The sequence below is a fragment of the Aedes aegypti genome, chromosome 3, assembly GCF_002204515.2.
Source record: "Aedes aegypti strain LVP_AGWG chromosome 3, AaegL5.0 Primary Assembly, whole genome shotgun sequence".
Taxonomy (NCBI): Eukaryota; Metazoa; Arthropoda; class Insecta; order Diptera; family Culicidae; genus Aedes; species Aedes aegypti.
Window position 1 is genome coordinate 349,440,289 of NC_035109.1, and position 27,238 is coordinate 349,467,526.

At 36.0% G+C, this 27,238-nt stretch overlaps 1 protein-coding gene across 5 annotated transcripts in view; it reads right to left on the bottom strand.

Annotated features, from left to right (window-relative positions):
- The window catches only part of LOC5578107 (RNA-binding protein 24-A), a 266,309-nt gene that overhangs the window by 93,474 nt on the left and 145,597 nt on the right, over window positions 1–27,238 (bottom strand). For all 5 annotated transcript variants that reach the window (XM_021854638.1, XM_021854639.1, XM_021854640.1 and 2 more), the window contains 2 exons: window positions 12,130–12,758; window positions 6,197–6,323 (listed from right to left, as the gene is read on the bottom strand). In XM_021854638.1, coding sequence (XP_021710330.1) covers window positions 6,197–6,323; window positions 12,130–12,366 — 364 coding nt within the window. In that variant the 5' untranslated portion in view covers window positions 12,367–12,758. The remainder of the gene's footprint in view (window positions 1–6,196; window positions 6,324–12,129; window positions 12,759–27,238) is intronic.

A 27,238-nucleotide genomic window follows, 5' to 3' on the forward strand; every position in this document is an offset into this window, starting at 1 on the left:
CTGCTTGGTTTAGAACAGTAGGGTGGGGGAGGGTTGGATAAACTGCCAACGGATTGATGGCATGCATGTAATAATAAAACACATCTATCTTTTATAGCCATAAATGTTCGAGGTAGGAGTTGTGTGTGTGTGTGTGTTTAGCACCAAAAATCGAGATAGACTGTGTGATTTCTCAAATCCATAAACGAACAGATGTTGGCTACAGTTCTGTATCAATTCGATTCGATCAGATGTTAAACACACCATCAAGCACACGCACTCTTCGCAATTAGTGTAAGGCGGGGCTAGAGTTCGACCTTAGTGGAATAATCGGCATTGCTAGAAAAAAAAAAAAATCCGAACACCAAATCAGCAGCTTCTAGCCCAGGCTCTTTGATTCAAGTGAGAAAGCAAAGAGTGCCGCCTATCGTGGTTAGTTATTCCGAATTTGGGGGATTTAGGCAGGAGATCTTGAACTCCATTAGGGTAATCAAAGTATCCTTCCGAACCGCAAAGAAGACTGTCGCGTTTTGCCGGTAACTCTTAAAGATCGCGAACTTCTTCTCAAACATCTTGAAGAGACGAAGCACACATTTACTATTAATGACGACAAACCTAAACGTTTGTTCACAGTTGTCTTGAAATATCTCTCAAGTGACTATAAGTCACCCGAAGAGATCAAAAATGGAATAAATGATTTACTTGGATTTTACCCAGTCCAAGTAATCATTATGAAAAAGAGAACCCAATCTGGCATTCTTTGGGAAGGCCTTTAAGAATATTATTTAGTTCACTTTAACAAAAAAAGATCTAAATAATATTGAACTTTTAGAAAAAGCAAGACTTATGTTCGATGGTCGTGTGACATGTGAACAATTCCAGAAACCTACAGGATATTTTCAGAACCCCCCTCAGTCCCGTCAGTGCCCAAAGTGGGGTCATGGTACAAAACATTGCCTCATGGATGCTAAATGCATGATTTGCGGAGGTTCTTCTCACGCTAAGGACGTCTGCCCTGTGAAGGAAGATACCAACAAATTTGAATGCGCAAATTGCGGTGGCAACCATAAGGCAAACTTTTGGGATTGCCCTTCGTGTAAGCGAATCGTCGAGGCTAGTACCAGTCAGATGACCTGGTAATCTATTTCGTTCCCAGAATTCCCCTGGTAGAATATCAAACAAAGCTCATTTTTCAGTTGATGATCGTTTGCTTAATAATCATACCCAGGTAAATGATAATTATGCTCACTAACAAACCAATTTTCTTCCGTTGGGTAGCCGTTCGAATCTTTTAATTTCAAGTGGATCTACTTAAGCAAACTCGAATGCCGATATTGTAGCAGGCAGTCACAACTCCTCCCCTTCAAATTGTCTACCTACGGTTTGTTTCAACTTGTTTCAAATCATATGAAAAATCCTCGCAAGAAACTCCTATTCTGTCTCTTTATTAACGAATAATCCCAACAAAAAAAAACATCAGAAAATGCACCTAATTCTAGTGATACGCCTGCATCTGATTTTGATTTTTTAAATGATCATTTGATTGAAATGATTGATGCAATGTTCAAAACCCTCACTTTGGCTGAAGCAGTCTAAGTTGGTGTAAAATTTACTAACAAAGTTGTTGTCGGATTACGTTTCTCTAATGGATCCAAATATTTCTTTTAAATATTTTAAATCGGAATGCTCGTTCTTTGAATGGTAAAGAGGACGAGCTGTTTGATTTTCTAACAGCTAATTATATACATATAGCAGTTATAATTGAAACTTGAAACCAGGATCAAAACTCGAAATAAATCCAAACTTTTTTTGTTTATCGTAATGATCGACTTGATGGGGCCGGTGGGGGAGTTGCAATCATTATTCATAGGCGTATAAAATACCAACTGTTTTGGTATATATACTTGGTACATATACTTTTATAGCTGCCTATTTGCCTTTTCAATGCACTGGGCAGCAAGTAAATTAGTTCCAAAATGACTTGCGAAAATTGATAAGTCGTAATAAGTCAAACAAATTTGTTATTGCCAAACATCGCTCTTGGAATAATTCGCAAAGTAATTCCAACGGTACAATTTTATTTGACGAGTGCTCTTCGGGTTTTCGGGCTCAATTCAATACCCTGATAGCTCTGCTTGGTTTTCCTTTTTTAAAAACCCTTCTACGATTGATTTGATTCTAACCGACTCTAGTCCCCTCTGTAGCCAACGTTATTTTTTTATTCTGATCATGTCCCTGTTACATTTCAAATATCCCATGAAGCGATACTCAATCCTATCAGCTCCACTTTCAATTATTTTCGAGCCGACTGGAATATACATGAAACATATATTGACTCTTATCTTGATGTTAACATTTCTTTACAAACAAAACTTGATATTGACAATGCTCTTGAAACTTTAACAAATTGAAGCCAGGAGCATTGCAATTCCAAAATGTGAATCCGTGATTATAGACGATGATCTTAGAAGAACGTGAGGAGAAGGCAATTTCAACGCACTCGCGATCCTGCTATGAAAATTATATGGCAGGATTTGCAGAAAGAATCAAGTCTCAATTGGACCCTGGCTCTAAGCCCTTTTGGAAATAATCTAAAATCTTGAAAAAACCTCAGAAGCCAATACCGGCATTGAAAGAGGAAAACAAATTATTACTAACTAATTTCGAAAAAGCTCAAAAACTTGCTATGCAGGTTTAAATCGCGCACAATTTTAATTTGGGACTTACTAGTCCAATTGAAAATCAAGTTACTCAGGGCTTCGAAAATATTCTCAATCAAGGGAACGTTTTCGAAAATGCCTGGGAGACTGATTTGAAAGAAGTAAGAACTATCATTAAAAAATTCAAAAATATGAAAGCTCCTGGCGATGATGGAATTTTTTATATCCTCATCAAGAAACTTCCAGAAAGTAGCTTATCATTCTTAGTTGATATATGTTACAAATGTTTTCAATTAGCATATTTTCCTGACAAATGGGAAACAACAACAAATGAATTTTAAAACCAAATAAAAATCCTCCAGAAGCTTCTAGCTATCGTCCAATCAGTTTGCTTTCCTCCATCAGTAAACTTTTTGAAAAGGTCATTTTGAACAGAATGATGGTCCACATCAACGAAAATTCAATTTTTGACATTCGACCACTCATCAACTCTTACGTGTAACAAATTTGATCCGTTCCAACAAATCTGAAGGCTATTCTACTGGTCTTGCTCTTCTAGACATAGAAAAAGCATTCGACAGTGTTTGGCATGAAGGTTTGATTGTAAAATTAAAAAACTTTAATTTTCCAACATACATTGTTAGAATAATTCAAAGTTATCTGTCAAATCGTATACTTCAGGTTAATTATCAGAACTCCAGATCTTAGAGACTTCCTGTAAGAGCTAGGGTTCCCCAAGGCAGCATTTTGGGACCAATATTATACAATATTTTCACATCTGACTTACTTGAGTTATCTCAGGGATGTCAAAAATCTTTGTTTGCGTATGACACAGACCTCTCCGCCAAAGGACGAAGTCTGCGTGACATCTGTAGTCGATTACAGAAAGGTTTGGATATATTTTCTTCATACTTGCAAAAATGGAAGATTTCTCCTAATGCTTCCAAAACTCAACTAATAATATTCCCACATAAACCAAAAGCTCTTTATTTGCAACCTTCAAGTAGACATGCTGTCACGATGAGAGGGGTTCTAATAAATTGGTCAGATGTGGTTAAGTATCTAGGGCTTATGCTAGATAAGAAATTAACTTTTAAAAATGACATAGCCAAATGTTGGGGGGTCTCGCAGCCTCGAGGTTACGGTTTCGCTTCGTAAGCTTAAGGTCATGGGTTCGATTCCCAATCCCCCCACACAAAAAAAACTCCGTCCAGCCACCAGAAGACGCCGCACGAAGGACTGTGTATAGGGGAACACATCCATCCTTCGTCAGTATTGGATGGTGACTGAGACACATTGACCCTCTTTGTAGGCTGCTGCCTCACACGACACATATACATGGCAAAATGAACCACCGCACACCAATGGACTTCGATATGGATATGGATTGGACCAACGGCAGCACTCTCCTCTACCTGCTCGGTGTGAGAGAAATAGCAATAAGAACTAGGATATAAATAGATTCTGTAAATATGATCCTCGGCATAGTAGTGGCCAAGTGCACGGAGTGCCTAACAAATAATATAAAATAAAAAAAAATAGCCAAATGTAACAAATATGTAAAATGTCTGCATCCCTTTATTAACAGAAAATCGAAACTTTGTCTTAAGAACAAGCTTTTGATCTTCAAACAAATTTGCAGGCCAGCTATGTTGTATGCTGTACCAATATGGGCTAGCTGTTGTAATACCACAAAGAAAGGTCTACAGAGGGTTCCGAAGAAAATTTTGAAAATGATTCTGAAGCTTCCTTCCTGGTGTAGTACTCATGAGTTACATAGAATATCCAATGTTCGAACATTTGAACAAATGTCAAGTAATATTATTATCAATTTTTGATGAAAATCGTTGCTATTTTCTATTGCCAGGATAACCCAAGAGACCACTAGCCCGCTAATTCGCCTTTTTGGCCTTATAGAGCTATTATACGGCTAATATTAGGTATGCCAGCTGTACGATAGCCCTATATTAGCACGCAGGGCGCATGAAAGCTATTTGGTTACTTGGGAAATGCGTTTATATGTTTGGTTAAGTTAGGTTTAGTTAATTGAAAGCGTTTTTTTTCACTTATAAACAAGTGAAATTAATTCACCTGTGAAAATTCTGAACTGCTTCGGCAAATGAAATGTAATATGTTGTTAACAAAATGTTAATAAATGCTTATTTTGGTTTTACCAAATCAGGATGATAGTGTTGGAATTGGAATGATATTAATAAAGAATAAAACAAAATTTAAGATTGAGCTAGACATATTTGCCCCGCATTACTCTTATTCCTATAGGGCCCGGAAAAGTTTGGATCGCACGCGCTCATGTATGCAAATGTCACTCTCATTTCTGCCGGACTTTTTCGCCCCAATTGACATGTCGTCGACACACACACCGGTCGTAGTGTGATTATTTCCGCTTGGGTGCACTAATTAAAATAATTTTCTCTCTGGCGCGTCCGTTCCGTTCCCAGTTAGCAGCGGGTTCGCAGAAGCGTGATAAAAATAAATTCTGGCTCATTTGGATGTCGCGCAATCAGAGAAAATCCGTCAAACGGTCCACCGGCATGAAATGCATGCGCCGCAGCAACAAGAGCTTGGCGCACTGCAGAGTTGGGAACTCGTCGTGGTAGATTTGCTGTAATGGTGCGGTGGGCCGATACGCGTTTCGAGAAAATGTCAAAGTGCGTAAGCCCCTTTCGAGAAGTGGCACCTGTCGCAGTAACGCGCGCACGCAGCTAAGAGAAATTTCACGTAATGAAATTGGGGTTAGACTGTAGAGGAAAGGGTGCCAGTTATAGAAACATTAAATGTTCTGAAGATGACTACATTTTTTTTGAAAATTTGTAAAAGCATTTAAAAATCGAATTATTGAGTAATATTGCGAATCCGGTTAGCCGTCAATATATTAAATAACTACCACTAATTCCATTACAATTGTGGAGATGCAGAGATATACTTGGGCTCTAGTAACATAAACGAAAATTATCGTAAATTTCTATCTATCGTGAGTCCTAGATACTTAACTTCATCTGACTAATTTGTTGGAAACCCTCCCATCATGACAACATATCTAGTTGAAGATTTCAAATAAAGATCTTTTGGTTTATGTGGGAATATTATTAGTTGAGTTTTGGAAGCATCAGGAGAAATCTTCCATGTTTGCAAGCACGAAGAAAAAATATCTAAAGTTTTATTTGCAATCAACTACAGATGACACGCAGGCTTCGTCCTTTGGCGGAGAGGCCTGAACCATCCGCAAACAAAGATTTTTGACATCCTTGAGGTAACTCAGGTAATTCAGATGTACAACATTGGTCACAAAAAGATTTTGCCATAGTTGTTTTTTAACATTGCACGAATCTTTTGATTGAATTGTTCGAATAAAAATATCAATCCAGAAGCAAAATTCTAACGATTAGTTGTCTACCCTAGGGGCTGGAAAAAAATGTTTTTTTAACAGTCTAATGATGTCATTGGAAAAATACCAAAAACGCAAACCTAAGCTAATAATATCAACAACAAAAGAATTTACACAAACCGATCAAAACATTTCACGGGAATTCACTCACCGGGGGTAACGTTGCCTCGGGGTTTCGCGCCAAGGATAGCCAAATTAACGTTCGCTTTCCGGCCGTCGATGATGGGGTTTGGTTCCTTGCACGCCCGTTCCGCACTCATTCTGTCGCCCATGATGACCTTAATTGTTCGGGAACAAGGATAACAACAGGAATAGAAACAAAAAAAAAAAAAAACAGCAAAAATTAGCTCACGCTTGTCACGTCGATTTTCCAAGAAGCAAGAAGCACGTTTCTGTAACTAATACCCGAAAGGCTTTTACCCGAATAACATTTACCAGAATGCGACATTTACCTAAATGGTACAAAGTGGTACAGTTTTTATGCGCAGTGACAAACATATTGTGTGTTGTTTTACCTGATGCGTATTGTTTAGTTTTTTTTTCTGTGGATATCTTGATTCCTCAAGATATTCCTTTAAAAATTGCTCCTGATAACTCTATTGGGATTCACATATAACTTCATTCATAAACTCCTTCATACTTACCTTCAAGGATCGCTCCGAAAATCACTTTTCCTGATATCTGCAATGGAAATTTTTTAAGGACTTTCAACCTTAGAATAATCAATAGGAAAATGTTTCGGAATACCCTCGAAAAATCCTTCTCTTTTAGAGATATTTAGCAATTTTACTCATTTTTAAACTGGGTTTTTATCATTTTGAATGAATGTGGCACGTCACACTAATATGAAAATGGAAAACTAGTAGAGAGTTACTGGAAAATATTGGCATTATAAGGTCCTTAAATAAGCATTCGCTTAATGTGAGCATTATGCCCTTAATCTTCCTATTTTCATTCTAGATATCAAAAGCTACCAAAAGCAGAACTAATACTGGTTTAAATTTTATATTATTCTCCATCATATTCATTGTTATTGGTAAGAAAGATCGAACTTGAATAGAGGACGGTTTTCTTTTTTGTTCCTAATGCGGATCAATTTCAGTTTTTTTTACCAACCTACACCCCCCTCCCCACCCGGGGTGGGAACGGGTCAATTTACATACATTTATAAATCAATGAAAAATTACCGAATTTTGAATATTTTCTCAACATTAGCAAACGCATTGCCCTCGTACGTATTCTCATACTAGAAAGAGTATTTCAAGTCAAATTACGAAAGTTTTCCTACAATCATGTGTTTATGTGCCACTCTCATCCATGACGACGGGATTAAGAAAAAACCTTCACAAATCTCTTAAAAATTTTTATTGCTAAATTTTCACGAATAATTAGAATCAATGCAATAGTACATATTTTTCGGAAACGCATCATATGATATGAAAGATTCAATTTTGTTTGCTAAATTTTCACGAATAATTAGAATCAATGCAATAGTACATATTTTTCGGAAACGCATCATATGATATGAAAGATTCAATTTTTGTTAATAAATTTGAAATTTTTGGAAATAAACTCTAATATTTAAAATTACTAGAACAAAATATTCGAACATTCAGAATGGGATTTCGTTGACTTTACGAGGAACAAAAAGATCAAGGAAGGTTCAAAAACGATTTGAATAAATAACTGGAGTGCCTTCTTTTGCTTAATTTCTTAGATTTTCTAACATGACTTTTCCAACTACAACGAAAGCTTTCTCAACAAAGTTCAAGACTAGGTGCGAGTGAAATTTATATATCTACAGGTGAAGTAATAGGACTTAATTTTTTAATTATTTATTTTGAAGATTACTCTTCCGATCACATTGCAGACCTGATAACGTTAAGGTGCCTCGATTATATGAACTTTAGAGAACTCTAGCTTGAAAAAATGGACTAGACAGGAAACAAAAAGAGATCCATTTTTGGTAAAGGAGAAACAGACAAAAAAAAAACAAAATAAAACATACAATAAACCAATTCTCCTTTTTTTTTTGATCGCATTACTGCTTGTATTTTTTAATCTATTTTTTCTAGGAATTTCGTGAGAATTCAGGTATTTTCCTAAAGTTTCAGAGATAATTCCGAAGATTAAGTTATTATTTCCTGTGGGATTACTCCAAGAATTTTTCTAAGAATTTTGCTTTGAAAATGTCAAGAATATAACCTGGATTTTAAAAAGGATCACAATAGAAATTACCCAGGAATTTCTCCTAAGATTCCTTTAAATATCTTCCAAGGAAAGGCTAAGTCCTCCATGATTGTATTAGGTGATTTTTCGATCGATATCCTTAGGATTAGTGAAATGATACCTGGAGGAACTCCTAGTATAGTCTTTGAAAAAATAAACTCGGGGTAATCCCTGGGGAAATAAGTGGAGGTGAATCGTTGGAGTGCTCAATGTTTTCGGGGGGAATGTCCTAAGCATCCTTTGCAAAATCGCTGGAAGAATTTCCGAGAGTATTGGTAGAGGAATCTCTGGAAAAAAAATCTAGAGGGATCCCGGTATGAGTCCCTGAAAGTATTTCAAATGAAATCTCTAGAAAAATCACTAGAAGATTTTTTGAAGTTTTTCCATGAGACATGTGAGAGGGAATTCTTACAAAAAAAAAACTGCTGAAAAGCTGAATTAAAGTCTTTGATTTGTTTCTCTGGAGCTCATATAGGTTTGCATCAGGATTCAATGTAATCCTAATGCCAGTAAAACAGATTCTAAAGAGCATTTTGATTAAAATAGAGATCTTAGAGAGCTTCCATTAAAAATAGAGACTATTCAGAGACTTTCATTAAAATAGAGACATACTCAACAAACATTAGTAGCTAAATAACAGTTTATACAGCTGAAATATGTTTGAGAGTGGTTGGTTCAACTCTTATTCCGTGAAAATGTTTGTTGGGAAATCTCCGCAGATAAAGTCGTGCTACAGCAATTTTTTCAACTCAAAACTGTTAAATAAATCTGTTTGCTCAAAAACTAGAATATTAAACATGAATTGAACAAGCATAATTTTAGTTAAATCGCTCCAGGGATCCCATCAGCAAATTCTCCAGGGATTTCAACAGAAACAAATTTCAGTTTTAGCGTTATGTAATAAATGGACGCTACCTTATGGATTCCTCCGGTTATTTCTCCAGAAATTTTCCCACGGACTCCTCCAAGGACTATGCACGGATTTCTCCAGAAATATCTCTGCAGGGATTTCTTCCGCATAATCTTCACAGTGATTCTTCCTGGGATTCCTTCAAGGTTTACTCCAGGCATTTCTCCAGGGATTACTCTTGAGATGCCTCCAGGGATTCCTTCAGCAATTTACCCGTCATACTTCATCAACTACCCCATTGATTCAGTCAGGGATCTATGAGCTTCAGAGGCTTAATTAATAACCGATATTTTCAAGAATTAGCAACCTGGCTAACTTTCTTCAAATGGATGGCAGAAATTTAACCTTGTGTGAAAATGTCCTCACTCGATTTTGCTCGAAGAATTTTAGTTAAATCGAACTTCTCAAGGAATGTCGAAGGGTGACTTCAATGCTTTTGCTACAAAACCCTTGTAAATAATTAAAATAATTTTATAAGATTAGTTCAAACTTTCAATGTGAATTTCTCCTAAAGGACAACCATTTCTTCTTTGTCTATCTTTTATCCACAAATTGATTTCGGAATATGTTTCCGGATAGAGCTGGTAAAAAGCAAAATTTTTCAAAAGTTCAAAGATTTCCCGCGAAATTCATCCAAAAAACCATTGATTTTGTCAAATATTTTCACTAAAAGATATCGTTGAAATTTCAACTAAAATTAACTTTGTAAATTTGTTGAAATAGTTCAAAATTTTATTACAAATTCTTGAAAAATGCTTTTTCACATACTTTTATAAAATGTGGTTAGAATTCATATTCTGGGATTGAGTTATTGTGCAGAACAAGGCCGGAGTTTTTAGAAGATTTCTGGCAGAATTTGGGGGAATCCACAGAGCATGTAAAGTGTTCTGTTAGATCTTCTAAAAGATTCGGACTACTAGTTCATTAAAGAGGTGTTAGTTATCCTATAATCATTCAACTTCAGATAAAAGAATATAAATAATCACTAATCCTTCGTTCTTCTATTCTCCATCTATGATTTCTACCTGCTTCAACATTTTGTTGTTTCTCCTTACTTCGCATGATGCATTCATGAGAACCTTTGTACACAATTTTCAAAGAATCAAAAAGAAAAACGAAAATTCAAGGAGTTTTGTAAAAATTAAAAGATTCAAATTCAGTAAAATCTTACATTCCGAATTTTACCAAAAGACATTTCTGGCAAAGTTCGACAATATTTTTGCGTTAAACTTCTAAAGTTTTACCAGTTGAAAACAGTTTCTCCAAAAAAAAGATCTGCACAGAACATTTCTGCGATATCGTTAGAAACATTTTTTCACTTGAACTATGTGTAATTGCTTTTGAAAATCTTGTGGAATATTAGGAGGAATCCTTAGAGCAATTATTTAATGTTTTTTTTTTTGCAGGAAGTCCTGGATAATTATTGCTGCGAATTTTTTAAGCAATCCTTGAAGAAATTGCGAATGATTTTCTTAAATATTTATTAAAGGAAGCTGAAGAGAATCTTTTTGGATTTATTTGGTAAGATCAGAACGCCTAGGGAAACTTCAGGAAAAATCTTTTGAACAATAGCTTCTAATCTCGAACATGATTTTCTTTGGAAATCCCAAGAGGACCTCGATAAAAACTGGTAAAGCAGTTTTTGGAGAATGCACTGGAAACGTTTGGAAATTATTTATGAATTCTCAGAGGAATCTTTTGAAGCGCATGGTTGAATATTTGAATATTTCGTGGAAAATCACAAGGAATATTCCTCAAGAGTTTTTGAAAGAAGTCTTGAAGGATTTTTTACTGGATTAGACAAAGAAGAATATTTTTCGTAGTGAAAGTTGAAATTTACGAATATCACAGATGTATAGCGATATGAGACAACATCACGAACAAATAAAATCAACTCAAATCTTATCAACACAAAATCGTTATTATTGCGATCGAGTTTACTTCTGTTAAACAAAAATTGCTGGTCTGCCTCCATGCTCCTCCAGAAAAAAATCCTAGCTACGCCAATGCTAAATAGAAAATAGAATGAGTTCTGTTAATATCCGTTATGTTCTCTTATTCTGCCACATAATTGCTTTGAAACTCAAAATCTACAGGAAATAAACTTGTAAGTTCACTGCTTAAGTAAAATCCGAAATTTTGGCGAAAAAAGCCATGTGGGTAATAACAAATTTTGCTATGAACATCTAAAAGTGATATGAACTTGATAGATATAAGAATTTACTCCTGGAATACCATTAGCATATCATATTTAGCATTTGTAAAATCTAAATAATTAGATCTGCAAACTTCACATTTTGGTATGATTCAAAAGTTTCTGGAATGAAATTTAGATATTGTCTTCAGATCTTTTATCTCTTATGTCAATCAAATCAATATCTCGTTTTGAAGGTCAGAACTTCGCTTCTGCTCGGAAAGTTGTGTATGGTGAACGTTTTGAATAAAATTCGTGAATATTTGTTTGAAGTTATTTTCCTTCCCCAATTCTAGCTACGCTCATTCTTAGATGTCTAGAATAATTCTCGCATAACTTTTCGAAAGAACCTATGTAACAATAAGAATTTCTCTTCTCTATCGCTTGTATTATGAAGCTTTAAAATTTCTTTTCACTATTAGAGTGAAAAACTTCTCAAAAGCTCCAAGATACGAGTGATAGACGAGAGAATCTCTCATTACCAAGAACATTGTCTGTCGATCTATAATAGATCGAATGACAATGTTCTTGGCTAGCGTTTCATACAAAAAAACGTAGAAGAAGAGATTAATGTGCCTCAGTTATTGATTGAAGAGAAAGTAACTAAAGAGAGCGAACTCAATGCTAGATAGGTCCTTTTGAAAAGTTACGCGAGAATTCATAGTTCCATACCATTCAGGTAAATGTCGTATTCGTATAAATATCTTTCGGGTAAATGTTAACAGAACCAGAAGCCTAAGAAAACACTTACAAATCCATAACCCCGGCTCTTGTTCGTCGTTCGGTCTGTTATCACCACCGCTTCCTCGATGTCCCCGTAGACGGAAAAGTGTTCCCGCAAGCTTTTGTCGGTGGTGTGATAGGGCAGACCGCCCACGAACAACTTCGTCCAGGTTGTGTCCTTTTGCTGCACGCCGGTAGTGGCCGTTGCCGCCGACGGTACCAAAGCGAGCGCGTCGGCCGCATCCGGTGATACTTGCATCAACATTTTCGCTTTTCTTGGCTGTTAGCACTTATAGCAGTTGTTGCCGTTAGTTATTGTTGTCAAACGACTCGTTGCTTTTTTTTTCTTATGTCAGACGATGACAGGTTGTTTTGCTATTCCGAACAAAAATGCGGAAAACACGGGGTTTTAGACGGAGAAAAACACAAGTAGAAACACAAAACAAAAATCACAGACTAAATTTCGTTCTTTGGCTTTGCATTTGAGAGAGGGGGGTTTTGCACTTGTCTAGCTGCACCTTTTCAATGCGTTATAACTAATTTAACGTTGATTTGTTTTCCTTTAGTACTTGTAGATTGATGCACTTTTACGTATAAATGATTGTAATGTTTGTTTGTTGTTTTTCAGTACGATGAGATCTTTGAAGATTGCACTTTCTGAAAAGAGAGGAGAAAGAAAACAATATGAGTTTCATTTAAAATAACACCAAACAGGAATTCAACAATCATGTCAGAAATTGTGACAAGGAATTTCAACTACAAAATGAGCGACTCTAAGATTTTCATTGATATTTTGTAAGAATATAGAATAGGAATAAGCTGACTTGCTTGTCATTGTGTAAGAAATATTCAAAAGCCATAACATAAAAATAAAGGAAGTTAGTATTAGATGCTTTTTCTCTTTTAGGCTACTTCGGAGCAGAGGTTCTTAAAGTTTTCTGAAATAGAATGACGAATTCTACCGATTCGAACTGCGTATCATGGAAACGGGAAGAAAACGATTGAATTTATGAATTCGATATTTCCGCTCCATGCCATTCAGGCCTATCCCTCATGTTTCGGTCTGGCAAACGGTATGATCGAATTCGACCCCTGCAATAGTGACGGCCCTCATTTTTTCCTTCAAGTTTAATGTATTCCGTTTCGTAGGAACTATGCCCAACAGCTGATCGTTCTAAATGAGCGTGACTCTGGAATTTATAGGTCTTTTAGTAGCACTTTATGAAAATGTTCTCAGTAGGTGCGGTACATGCTTCTTCCGTGAGAATTCTAGTTCTACGAACCGAATCGTGCCAACCTGACAACGTTGGTCATCTGTCAAGTGTCACTTTTCGACTTTCTTCTGCTTTGACTGGAGAAATAGTGCGTGACTCAAAGGATTCACAGCCAAAAGAATAGCTAATAAATCAAAAGAATGCTAGATTCGTCCACCGAGATATGCGGCATCATTTTCCTTTTCTTTTCATGGCGTGAACATGAGGGCGGAAGGGTTCGGGTGTGGTTTACCCATTCGCACACACCTTTCTTCCTAAGAAAGAAGTTGGGGACGAATGCGACGAAGGAGCTAATTTATCGTCCGAATGGCTAGAATGGCTGTCTGACTTCGAACCGATGAAAGAAACCCGAATGCCTCCCGATCCAAGCGTAAAGGAAATGAGTTTCAATTTAGCAGGGCATGTCCTTTTGTTGTTGGGGGTTGGCTCCAGCGTCGTTCCCTTGAAGAATCAATTTTGTGCCGTGCCTTCATCTCGAACTTCTGCGCCAAGTCCCATGCACGCTGGACTGCTGCTAACTATCTGCAGTTGAAGTTGATAAATTATAACCGATGACCTTTTCGGCGTTCATCGTCATCCTACGTCCTCGACTGCGTCTTGCGTTGCCCGTCAATGTGCGTAATAAATGCCCGGGGGGACTTTCGATGAAGCCATCGAAGCGAGATTTAGAACGGACATTACTTTCATACAGTCACTAATTTGGACACAAACACACGCAGTAAACGTACCGAGCGACATACATGTATGCATATAAGGATAGGATATTGAACCGGACGGTCATGCTTACAGTAAACAACAACGACAGCTATTAACAGATATGGAGGAATATAACAGAAAATTAATTACATGCAAGCCTGAATGGGACAGTGAACGCGTTGAGCGTAGGGAAATAGGGGGCCGGCAACCCTTTCCGAGCAGGCACATTGTTCTTTTCCACACCCCTTTCGGTTTACAGCGTCGAGCGGAGCTTTTACTACAGGATTCCGTACTTTGCTAATGGAGAAGCATTTGAATATGGTTTCAATACTTTTGAACGGAGCTGGATAGGGAAAAAATGTTGAAAATTTAATAACAGACTTTGTTTATGCGTTTCCAACTCAAATTAGGAATATTTGTTCATTCCGATCGTTTGTCTACGCTGTTTATGTTACGAGAATCAATAAAACATGTCTAAAAGCAAAATGTTAGAAGAACAGGAGATCGGTAGACAAAAGGTCGAAAATATGCATGCAAATCATTTTCGACCTTTTGTCTTTCCAGCGTCTTTCGACTCTTCGTTTTTAGACTTTTTCTTTTTCAATCTTTTGTCTTTCGACCTTTTGTCCAAAAAAATGTCATGAGCTGCGCTTGAGATTTATTTATAAATCAGTTGTCCTCAACCTATTCAGAGTTGCGAATCTCTACAAATGCCCAGCAGCTTCGATAAAAATATTTTTTCTGCGATTTTTATTATACAGTATTGGAAACATAGGGTAATCAATATATTTTGGACCTCTATATATTTTGGACTCCTTGGACCGTTTTCCTGCAAATTTCCTAATTTAAATCGAACGGCCAATTCAATTCGCATGCCATTTGATAAGATAGGACCATACCGCACTTGTATAAACCGTTTGTACATAAGAAAATGTGTTTGTTATATCTGAAATTAATTTAATTTGACCGGTTCATCCATCCAACCATTACAATTTCTGAGCTAAAAGCGTAGAATTTCTTTGGTTTTCCATTGTCAATCGATATAATGGACTATGGGCAAGCATATTATATAACCAGTGTTGTGAACTTTGTCGCCAAACGATAAAAAAATGCCGGGGGTCCAAAATATATACTTTGAGGGTCCAAAATGTATTGGTGTGTCCAGAGAAATTTAACAAAAAAATGTCCCAAATTCAGACCAACAATCCAATAAAGCATCCACTAAAGAATTTACAAATTTTACAATTCATCGAAAATCTTGCGCTGTTGAAAGAAGGACATTACTGTAGATTCATAGACCTCAATAATTCCAATTTAATGACGGCATCAGCCACGTCCTAATGTTCATCAGAGAGAGAGAGAGGAAGAAAGGTTAATTAGGTAGATAACCGTTGCTTCTAGAACAACCGAAGAATCTCATACATTTTTACAGCTACCTTGGACGTGGAAATGGCCTATGTCGTTTGGTCAAGTGCCTTTGAGCCAAAAGTATTTTGAGAGGTAATCAGACCGAGTGGTTAAAACAACTAATATAGTCGTTAGGCAGTTACTAGTCCGCAATAGTTGTTACGTCGAAACGGTTGTTAGTTCAAAAACTGCGATAGATCAAAATAGCCAAAGGTGTAGACTAACAAAAGTCATTATACCGAAAAAGACGATACACTTAAAGCGGATGGATCCGAAAGAGACAATAGTCGTTTGTATTTGTTATATCAGGCGAGTTGTTGAAGAGTAATCTCTATAGACTTAAAACGATGATAGGCTGTAAAAGTTGATAGACTCCTCGCGCGTTCAGTATCATAGGGACGTAACAACAGTGATCGATTTTTTTTCATCTGTTGTCTCTTTTATTAATTACTTGGCCATGTGTCTGTTTTTAACTACTGTTTTTCGTTTAGTACAAAATACATATTGCTGTCACGAATTTTGTTGATAGTAGATTTTCTATAGTTTTTAGCCTCTGGGTTAAATATTTTTTGACTGTTATACCTGAGTATTACTCAAAAGTGTAGTTAATTTTTATAGTTTTATCCAAAGAATTGGTTTATTACTTTTGAAAAAAAAAAACCTTTTTAAAATCAAGAAAAACAAGATTATAATCGCCTTCGTTGAGATTAATGAAGCATCCACAGGCAGCTTCACTGGATAGCATTTTATGAAGACTTGCTAAAACACTTGGTAAGAACGTTCCTTTTGTCTTGTACCTTTTTTTTTTCTTTTTTCGATGTACAATATTTGTGAATTGTCTCGCATTGAGAAACGCGTTGGTCAATATTGGCCACCAAATCCAGTTTCAGCCACATTTATAACTTTGATTCCATAATTGCCCAGCATAACAAGGAGAGTGATTGGAAATGCTACTCTCCATACTACTGTTCATGGTTAATGGTATAGCTTTGCCTGCGAATTTATAACACAAACAACCGTATCGTTTTTGTTCAACTTCTCGGTGTCCCTTATAATAATTGGTGAATTACACCTAAGACTAGGCCAAAACTAATCGCAATAAATCGCTTCATATTTAATTATTTCATTCATTGATTCAAATATCTTCCAGTTAGAATATTTTTATTTCATTAATTAGCTCAGAATTGTTATACAACTCATTGAAATTTTTTGGTTTTAGTAGATTGCTATGACTCCACATAAGAACGGCAATTTTGAATCCTAGGGAATAATAGTGTTAACACATTGTTACATGCCCACTTTACACGAAAAATGCTGAACCAAAGGAATAGATTCTGCAGTGACTGGCTATATTGTATATATACAGTAGGGTGCGGCTTATTTTTCAAAAGTTCTCAAAACCAAAAATTCGTATGCTCTACTGAATTCAAATATGTTGAATAACTAAGTCAAAACCATTTTTTAGAAAAATGTGTTGTATGAACAGTTTAAAAACAAATAAATTTGCTTCACAAACATGTAAAAAGATTTGGAATTGGTTGAGTAATCATAAAGTTATAGTCAAACGAAGTTGAAATTTTTAGAAAAATGAGGAAAAAATTGGAATAAATTACTTGTAACTAAAATTATTTTTGATTTTTAAACAAATTTGATGTTCTATGGAGTTTTCATAAATTTAATTTTGAAGGTATTGATGCTAAAAGTTTCAAAATCGGTTGAAAAATAACAAAGTTATGTTTACTTCACTGAAGGTAATTTTTCATAACCTGAAAATTTACCTTCAAGACGCTTGCGCCACCTCTAAATTTTAATATTTTTGGCTCAGATTTTGAGGTTTCTCTTTAAATGTGATTAGAATTCAGTAGAGCATACGAATTTTTGGTTTTAAGAACTTTTGAAAAATAAGCCGCACCCTAATATTCAGGCTTCGTAGCCGTGCGTTTAGCGGCGTCAATCGTTAAGGCGTGTTGTGCTACGGAGTGTGGGTTAGATTCCCGCCCCAGTCGTAGAAAACTTTTCGTCAAACGAAAAATTCTTCATTTGGTCTACTGGCCGTTCCGTGTGTCCGTTGTCTAATGTTATTTAGGTTCAGTCTGTGCATCCTCTGGCTGAAGACGGTGTAAATTGTCTTTGTTATACATGAGATGTAGTTACATAGGTCTTAATTAAAGGTAGGCAGGTCTTCACGAATACTACCAGCGTTCTTTTCCACTCAAGTGCTCGAAGGAGTAAAATCAGCCTTAGCATAGAAAAAGTGATCACCAAAGTATTGAATTTACAATTGACCTTTGATTAAAAAGTTAAAATTCTTCTTCTTCTTAGTATTACGTCCTCACTGGGACAGAGCCTGCTTCTCAGCTTAGTTTTCTTAAGAGCACATCCACAGTTATTAACTGAGAGCTTTCTTTGCCAAAGTTGCCATTTTTGCATTCGTATATCGTGTGGCAGGTACGATGATACTTTATGCCCAGGGAAGTCAAGGAAATTTCCATTACGAAAAGATCCTGGACCGACCGGGATTCGAACCCAGACACCTTCAGCATGGCTTCGATTTGTAGCCACGGACTCTAACCACTCGGCTCAGGAAGGCCCCCAAATAAAAGTTAAAAGTCTAAGTGGAAAATAACTCCAGCTTTAAGCGAGATTTTGTGAAGATTTAGGTATGTTACCCTGCCTAGGGGCCATTCACGTGTCCCTATTCTAAGAACAGTTTATACGGCTTAGCAGGACCCATTAGGTGTCGACCATGCATTGGTCTAATCTCGGAGCAATTGGGGAGTGGCGTATTCTACGGATCGTCATCCACCGTTGTGAGACTATCCAGCCATTCCTCAGGTGACCAGAAGCGACTATCAAGCCATTATCTGGCAGTTTGTTTTAGGGTATGCAACCTGTTAAACCTTCAGCAAAGCCGCCACACATGACGAGCACGTGTCCAGCTGAGCCGGCCGGCCAACGATCATCAACACTCTTGGCGTTTTATCCAGGAACTGTTCCTAAGTAACAAATGGTCAAATAAGGTGTATAGAACATAGGTTCCCAAACAGCATTCAGCAGTACCCGATTATTTTGTTTGAAGCCTACAAACCCGGGATCGGGTCGAGTTTCGAGTTTGAAATCTCTAGTAAAGTAAATAACACTACACAACGGACAAGCATGCTCCTATGGCACAGCCGAAAACATTCCCTAAGAAAAGTATTAATGGCTGCAGCTGGAATCGAACCTACACCTAGGGTTACCATCTGTCCTGATTTAGCAGGCATATCCTGTTTTTGAGATTTTATTGAGGTGTCCTGATTATTTTCCACATTTCAAATTTTATCCTGCTTTTTTCTGCTTGCCGAGCACCCTAGAACTTCGAAGATAATAATTCTAATTGAAAAGGGTTATCATTCTATCGCTATCAGAATAAAAGAGATCTTTGAAACTCTGATAATTTAATAATTTGTCCATCTTTACCATGCGTAATGAGTTAATTAATCTGATAATTTATTTGTGGACAAATGGTGGCAATCATGGAAACATAAAAATGTTTCCCATCATCGTGTAATATTTAGATGCTCCGCAAGGAGGCATTCCCATCTTTTTGAAACGCAATAAAGTATCGAAATGAAGATGCTCTCAAAAAGCACTGTTCAGTGCAGATAATTTTAACAGAAACCATGGCCGAAACTACTTAATTTTACCAGGAGATGCACCAACGCCTAACATCTCATACTCCGCATAACAGCTCACACAGCCATGAGCTTATGGAGAAATCCTTAACAAATGCATTTCAGAATCATGAGATCTATGGAAAAAAACTTTGATTTTTAATAGGAATCTTATGGTATTTTTGAGAGATTTATCGAACTCTCACGAAATCCAAATGGAATATTACGGAATCTTCTTTGTGAAATTCCACGATTCTTAGCAGATTGTTTGTAAAACCATGATTTGAGAAATCATAGCGGCATTTTCTTGCATCTTCAATAAATCTCCGAAAATGTTTGAGTGGATTTTCAATAGTTGTTTTTTAGATTCCATAAATTATATTTGGTTGTTTTCTGACATTCTTAGCAATTTTATATCGAGATATTGATCAGACACGAAGAATATTTCTTTAAAAATCATCGGTAAATTTCCGGAAAGATTGTTACAGAATTTGTTTGGATATCTTAATGGATATTTTGAGACCCTCGACAATTGCTTAAATGATTTCTGCTGGTAGAATTCTGGTGAGATGTTTGATGATATTTCAAGTGAAAGTTTAACAAAGCAGATTTTTGAGATGAGAAATTTCTTATTAGGAACCCAGGAAACCCAGTGATGAACTTCTGGCGGATCGAAAGATATTTGCATAGTCTAAACACCCACGTGTCTTCGGAAAAGTGGCAGACTATTGTCTTAGCAAAAGGTTAGTTATACTTAAGAATTATACCCATTAATCCAAAGCTTCACGAGATCTCCCGCGAAATTCAAAAATTAAAGGTTGGTTCAATTAAAATTGAAGAGCTGGAATAGGCAAATATAATGCACCATTGTCGCTAGGGGAGAATAAAGGGAATGTCACTGAAAATGATTGTTGCGTCCAAAATTTATTTTTTCAACACAAAAATTGAGTCACAATCAATCGATTACTGAACTACTTTCCATTGGCATAATTACTTTGAACCATTATTCTTGATATAACTATGTTGCCAAAACCCAAGTTGCTAATTTTCTCCTACTAAACGTACATGAACAACGGCCGGATATGTACTTTTTCGATTGAAAAAAGGTTAATATTTTTTTTAGTGCTCTTGGATCGTCTACAAAATAATTCTGTGCTGTTACTTCAATAGGGCCTAACTGACATAAGCGATTTCTCTTCATCGATCCTCTCTTTTGCTAATAACTTCGCTAAATTAGATAAATCTGTGATATTTCTTGTTAATGAAGCAAGCTATAGTGATTCTTCATCCTACAGCACAAATTTATGTTAAGAAAAAAAAAATCAGTTTCCTGAAATAACGCAAAGAGAGCAACGATGAAGAGAAATCGATGAATACAGATAAGCTCTTTTGAAAAAACAACACAGAATTTTCCCGAGAAAATGTGTAAATTGTGTGCTCCTTTCTATGCTGCACACGGTGCGTTCTTAACCTGAACCTCTTTTTTTTAAGGTTGTTCTACTGGCCACCAGATATCGAAATGATCGTTTAGCTTTGATAAAACAGGTCGGACTCGATTATCCGGAGCATCGATTTTTTTCACTCCGGATAATCAAATCCTCCGGATAATAGAATCACGAAGAAAAAAAAAATGAAATCTTCGATAAAAAACTTAAATATTATATTCTTCTATTGCTTCATTTATATGATGCAGTGGCGTAGCCAGAAATTATTTCTAGGAACAGTAGGGGTCTTTACAAGAAAAAAAATTGTTTGAACAACATACACAAAAAAACACTTTTTCTAACCCCCCTTTTCCCATCTTCAAAACTGCAGAACCATTCATATTGTATATTGCAATACCATTTTATATCAGATTTATGCATAGAAATTGAAAAACAAGAACATCAAAAAACAAATTCCGGATAATCGAGTCTAAAATACCGGATAATCGAATTCTGGATAATCGAGTTTCCGGATAATCGAGTCTGACCTGTATTTACGTATCACGTTAAATTATTTTGATATATTTGTATGTCTTATAAATGGAAAATGTCTCTTTCATTTGTTATTAGCAACAGAACACAGTCTTAGAAATAAAAGAAAAAAAACGGTTTGCCTTAAATTCCAAACATTAATCTTTTACCAGTGATTTCCCAAGAAAATTGCTCCAATTTCTTCACAAAATGATCAATTCCATTACATTACCAGTCTTCAACAATAATAAAACCTTTGAAATAGTTACTGGAATACTATAGTAAAACCTCAATGAGTCGATATTCCATGACTCGATATTGATTCATGTAATCATACTCAAAAGAAAATTACATGGATACTATGATGGTCCCCTCAAACTGCTTTCCAAGGCATTCCTGTTCCATGACTCGATATTGCCATGAGTCGATGGTTCCTTCCTTCAGATATCGACTTATGGAGGATTGATTGTAATTATGTTCAGAATTTGGAACAAAATTAAACTTACAAAAATGTTCTGAAAATTTCAAAATGTGCTGATTTTGAATCTCCAGGAGATGGTCACCCTTCCCGCACCCCGTGACACGATACGCTCATTGGTTGACGACACTAACCGCACGGCCAAGAGCCCACCATTGAGAAATGATAAATAATTACTTTTATCTGAATCGTGGTCAGTGCTTCAGGTATACCCGATACCGATGCATTTTTTTTATCCTCCCAGAATAACCGTATAATCGCTTTAGTGGCTTTCACGGGCGTTTTGCTACAAATAACTGCAATATATGCTTTAACATGAATGTCAGGAGCTATTTATCTAAGTAGCATTGATACACAGCTCGGTTATGTTCCAAAAATGTTAAAAATAAAAAGTTTTGCTTAAAGTTCAAGTACCCATAGTAAATTTATTATTCCTATAGTAGGACTACTAAGAGAAACTATTTTTTATTAAACAAAATTATTGATCAATTACGAACTTTTTAAATCAATCGAAAGCTTTTGATCCACAAAGGAAAAAATATAAAAGTTTTGTAAAAAAAACGGTTTTGATTTGTATTTTGTTTAAGCTGTGAAGCTAGTGTTATTATAGAAACAGCAATTAGAAATAGTGATATTAAAGGCACATGTGTTCCTGTAGTGGCACAAGCGATAATAGATAGAAAAATATGAGTTTCCGTAGTATTCATATATTTTACAGAATACCTAAATATAAAAAAAAACAGATGATGTAAAATTATTTCCGGTGGAATTATTTTTCTATTTATTAAAGAATACCGTAAAATGAGGTGTTAAGGGATGAATAAAAAATTCTACTAAAATTTCGAGCAACTTCTAGTATGTCAGTAATTGAACATAATACAGTCCTACCATTCTCCCGGCGTGTCTATCAAAAGCCAATTACAATGAAGACGATCCTATGGCAGATTTCTGAGATAATCATAAAAATGTGTGATTTTTGACGAAAATGCAAAATGGGGTGTTAAGGAATTTGAGGTTTGTAAATAAAACTATATGTTGCCAACAGCAAAAAAATATTATTTTGCTCAATATCGTTCATGTGTCCCTTCCACTCCAAAGGTTTTTTTTCAATCTAAAGATGATATTACTTCAATATAATTCAAGTTGGAACTCCTGAAAACGTTAAGCGTTTTATTTTAATTGCTAAATCTCTCATACATATCAATTCTATTTTCAAGCACGCTATCAGTGCATCGCACAACTGTCTTGAAAAGATTTTTATACTTATATGCAGTATTCGTATCCCAGAACAGTGCAGAGCAACCATGTCATGACTTGACAAAAGAAGGATAATTTCAACATGATTTAAGTTTAAATAGGGCAAGTGTCCAATTTGCCTTTTAACCCGTATAGGCCTGAGTGAAAGCAAAAATACTGAAACCCTCACCGCTCAGAGAATTCTTAATGGATTAAAATGATTTTTTGTCAGTTCACTGGCCCACATATCTAGTTTCTAGAAGTGGCCAGAGGAACTTGGAAATATTCCTGTGGCCGGAGTTATTCCGGTGGGTTACTGGGTCAAGTCGGATAAAAAAGGGCTATTTTTTGGGACATGCCAAGTTTCCTTTATTTATTTTCAATGACAACCATTTTAATTTGCATAAATCATTAAGATCTGATATTCAAAATTATAAAAAAAGAGTTTTGCACCGTTTTAAATATACCGGATGTGGCCATTCGGACGCAATGTCCGGAAGAACCAGCTATAGAATTGTTGGATACTAAAACATTTCAATTCTCGAAAAATAGAAATCAAACATAATTGTGCACTAAAATGCGTTCCCGTAAGCTTGCCACAGATGTTCAGATACAAATTGGCCACTTTATTGTAATTTCAGGCGTCCCGGGATCCAACAATGGTCATTTGTAGTATTAATCAAACGCAAAACTCATAGTTATCCCATTCAATCGTTCATCATAAGGTTTACACTGATGCAATTTTCTTAAAATTCCGTCATGTAGTGGCCACATTATAACCGGTTCCAGAAATTATCTGTGACTTGAAATTTGCCTACCTCCAGGGGCACAAATGCACAGTACCCTTCTTACCCGACCTGACCCAGTGATCCACCCGAATAGCTCCGACCACAGGAATATGTCCACGTTCCTTTGGCCACTTCTAGAAACTAGATATGTGGGCTGTTTTTCATCACGCCAATCTGTCATGAAACGGCCTACTTTCCTGCACTGAAGTATACAGTGCGGAAATAGTCATTACGCAACTGAAACCTATGCTGTAATGATTCATTACGTAACGCTTTCTCTTCACGCAACTGTTTTGAGTTGCGTAATTAATCAGTACACAACAATTTGTCAAAAATTGTAAAATGATGGTGAATGCATTCCGATATGATTTCTGATACCCTCAAGTGTTCTTTTACGAACTCGATTTTACAGCACTACTCGGCAAGCCTCGTAGGATAAATTTACGACTCGTGCTGTAGAATCATCATTCTGCAACTTGTTCCGTAAACTACTAATTGTTAATCTAGGACCTAGGTAGTGCTTGAAAGATAGCTTCAAACCCATCTTAAATAAGATAATCATTCCTATTTCCATACTTTTCACCAATGTGATGAAACAACTTGAAAATATTATCATGAACACCCCATATTCACATTAATCAGTTTTCATCTGAATTTTCCTACCAATTTTAACAAATTTTGGGATAAGTCATTTTTGGTGATATTCAGTGACTTACGAAAAAGATCCCTTAACTTTACATTGCAGGTTAACTTCACGGAACAATCCAAAACTATACTGAAATATATTACGGCATAAATCTGATGAGTTTAGTAACATAGAAAAGTTAGAAAAGATAATCCCTTAACACCCCATATATTTTCAAAACGAGACTTTTTTAATAAAAGTTCCTAAAAATCGACACCCAGATATAATTTCAAGAAGTTTTTGTTTCTACTATGATCTCAAAAAAATTTACTTATCTTTTACGTTACTCGCGAAATTTTCTCAAATATTTTTCATGGGTTGGTAGATGAATGTATTTAGCCTATAGAATTCGAACCAAAATGTTCTGAAACGTTTTCAATATCTAGAAACCACAATACTTAATAATAATAGACAGCTCCTATTACATAATGCTATTCACAATCCTCCGATTAAATTGAGCATTTCAGATGACTTATATATCGACTTTCAACGTTTTTGTGATTTGTCGAACTTGATTGAGAAGTTCAATCCCTTAAAATCCCACGTGTCCTTAACACCCCATTTTACGGTATTTGTTTGTAGCTATGCGGCTCTTGGTAAACCGACGCTATAAGAAATCTTTCGGAATCTTCGAGTTGTTTATAATCCGATCATCCTATTGAATGATTCTCCAAATGGTTCAGTTCTTTGTCCTGAATTGAAAGTCAAGGGATTAAAATCGTTCTTATTCTGACTGCTGTTCAATTTACAATCAAACTTGTCTATCTTCGGGTATGAGTACTATAATTATGATACTAGTCGAATTACTACGACCAAATTAATACCAGTTCTGTTTATAGTTTATGTACTCGGTCATAAGTGGCCGCGTCCACAAATATTTTTCATGGGTTGGTAGATGAATGTATTTAGCCTATAGAATTCGAACCAAAATGTTCTGAAACGTTTTCAATATCTAGAAACCACAATACTTAATAATAATAGACAGCTCCTATTACATAATGCTATTCACAATCCTCCGATTAAATTGAGCATTTCAGATGACTTATATATCGACTTTCAACGTTTTTGTGATTTGTCGAACTTGATTGAGAAGTTCAATCCCTTAAAATCCCACGTGTCCTTAACACCCCATTTTACGGTATTTGTTTGTAGCTATGCGGCTCTTGGTAAACCGACGCTATAAGAAATCTTTCGGAATCTTCGAGTTGTTTATAATCCGATCACCCTATTGAATGATTCTCCAAATGGTTCAGTTCTTTGTCCTGAATTGAAAGTCAAGGGATTAAAATCGTTCTTATTCTGACTGCTGTTCAATTTACAATCAAACTTGTCTATCTTCGGGTATGAGTACTATAATTATGATACTAGTCGAATTACTACGACCAAATTAATACCAGTTCTGTTTATAGTTTATGTACTCGGTCATAAGTGGCCGCGTCCACTCTGTACCAGAAGAGGATACCTTTATGTTTTTCTCTGTTTACCGCTGAAATTGTTGTTCAGGGTTCGCTCTTTGTCTCGGAACTCTTCCCTCAACCGTACGGCCTCTATACGGATCACGAGGCATTATTTTTTTTTGGCAACGATAGGGTGCAATTCCATGCAGTTCCACGTGAATGGTTTTTATTGGTTCTTCTTCTGATTGTTGGGGCTTTTTCATTTATATTGGCTTGATTATATCGCAGTCGCTGCCGTTGAACTCTCTCGCCACGTAATATCTTTGTTAAAGTAACTCAGGCAATCAATTTTGTTGTGCAATGTACAGACTTCACTAGGAAATATGTTGCTGATTTGAACTAACCAGTAAAATATTTTTTAGCATATGTCAATACTGTTTACTGTTTTTTGTTAATTTTGAAACGGTTGAATTTCTTCAAATTAAATTTGTAATAGTATTCAATTTCTTCATTAACGATTAAATTATCTTGTTTCATTCAATAGGTACTAAGAGAGCGCGCTTTGAAATGCAATCTTTAAAAGATCTGATTCAGCATGTCGCAAACAAAGGATCTAAAAGTCAATGTTCTCTTGCAACAACAAAAAAGAAAAGGAAAACTGAATCCATAAGGTCCCCTTTCCGTAGAAAAAGCAATGCCCGGAACCGATTTCGGAGATCGTCGTCTTGCCACCACCACATCGTCATCATCGTCGCGTCGTCGTCGCTTTTTCCAAGTATTAATTTACGACCCCCGAGTCCAAAAGTTCTCCTTTCGTGATAGGGAGCGACGACAACCAGCCAACAGCAGATGCAGTTCCCTTTTGCTGAAGCTTTTTCCGAGTTTCCCCCTCTGGTAGCCCTCATCCACACATTTGCGAACAAGCTGCATGCCTATTTTGTGAATGAATGTGCTTTACGATTACCTACACTGTGGGAAATCAGCTTACGGACAGTCTTGAGGAACATCAGCTTTTACAGGATGTTTTTCAGACTTGGAGTTCTGATAATTAACCTAGAGTGTACGATTTGACAGATAACTTTGGATTATTCTAACAATGTGTGTTGGAAAATAAAAGTTGATTACTTTTCCAATCAAGCCTTCGAGCCAATGTCGAATGCTTTTTCCATGTCTAGAAGAGCCAACAAAATTGGTACAACCTTGGCATTTTTCCATTTGTCTGGAAATTATGCTAAATTGAAAACATTTGTTAAATATATCAACTAAGAATGATAAACTGCTCTCTGAAAGTTTCTTGATGCGGATGTAAAAAATTCCGCTATTGCCAGGGCCTTTTTTTAACTTTTTAATAATAGTTCTCACTTCTTTCAAATCAGTCCCTAGGAGTTTTTAAAAACTTTTGATTGAGCATGCTTTTGAAATCCTGAGTAACTTGATTTTCTATTGGACTAGTGAGTCCTCAATTAAAATTGTGCGCGCTGTAGTTTACTACATTAATAATAATTTGTTTTCCTCCTTCAATGGCGGAATTGGCTCCTGATGTTTTTTCAAAATTTTAGATTATTTCC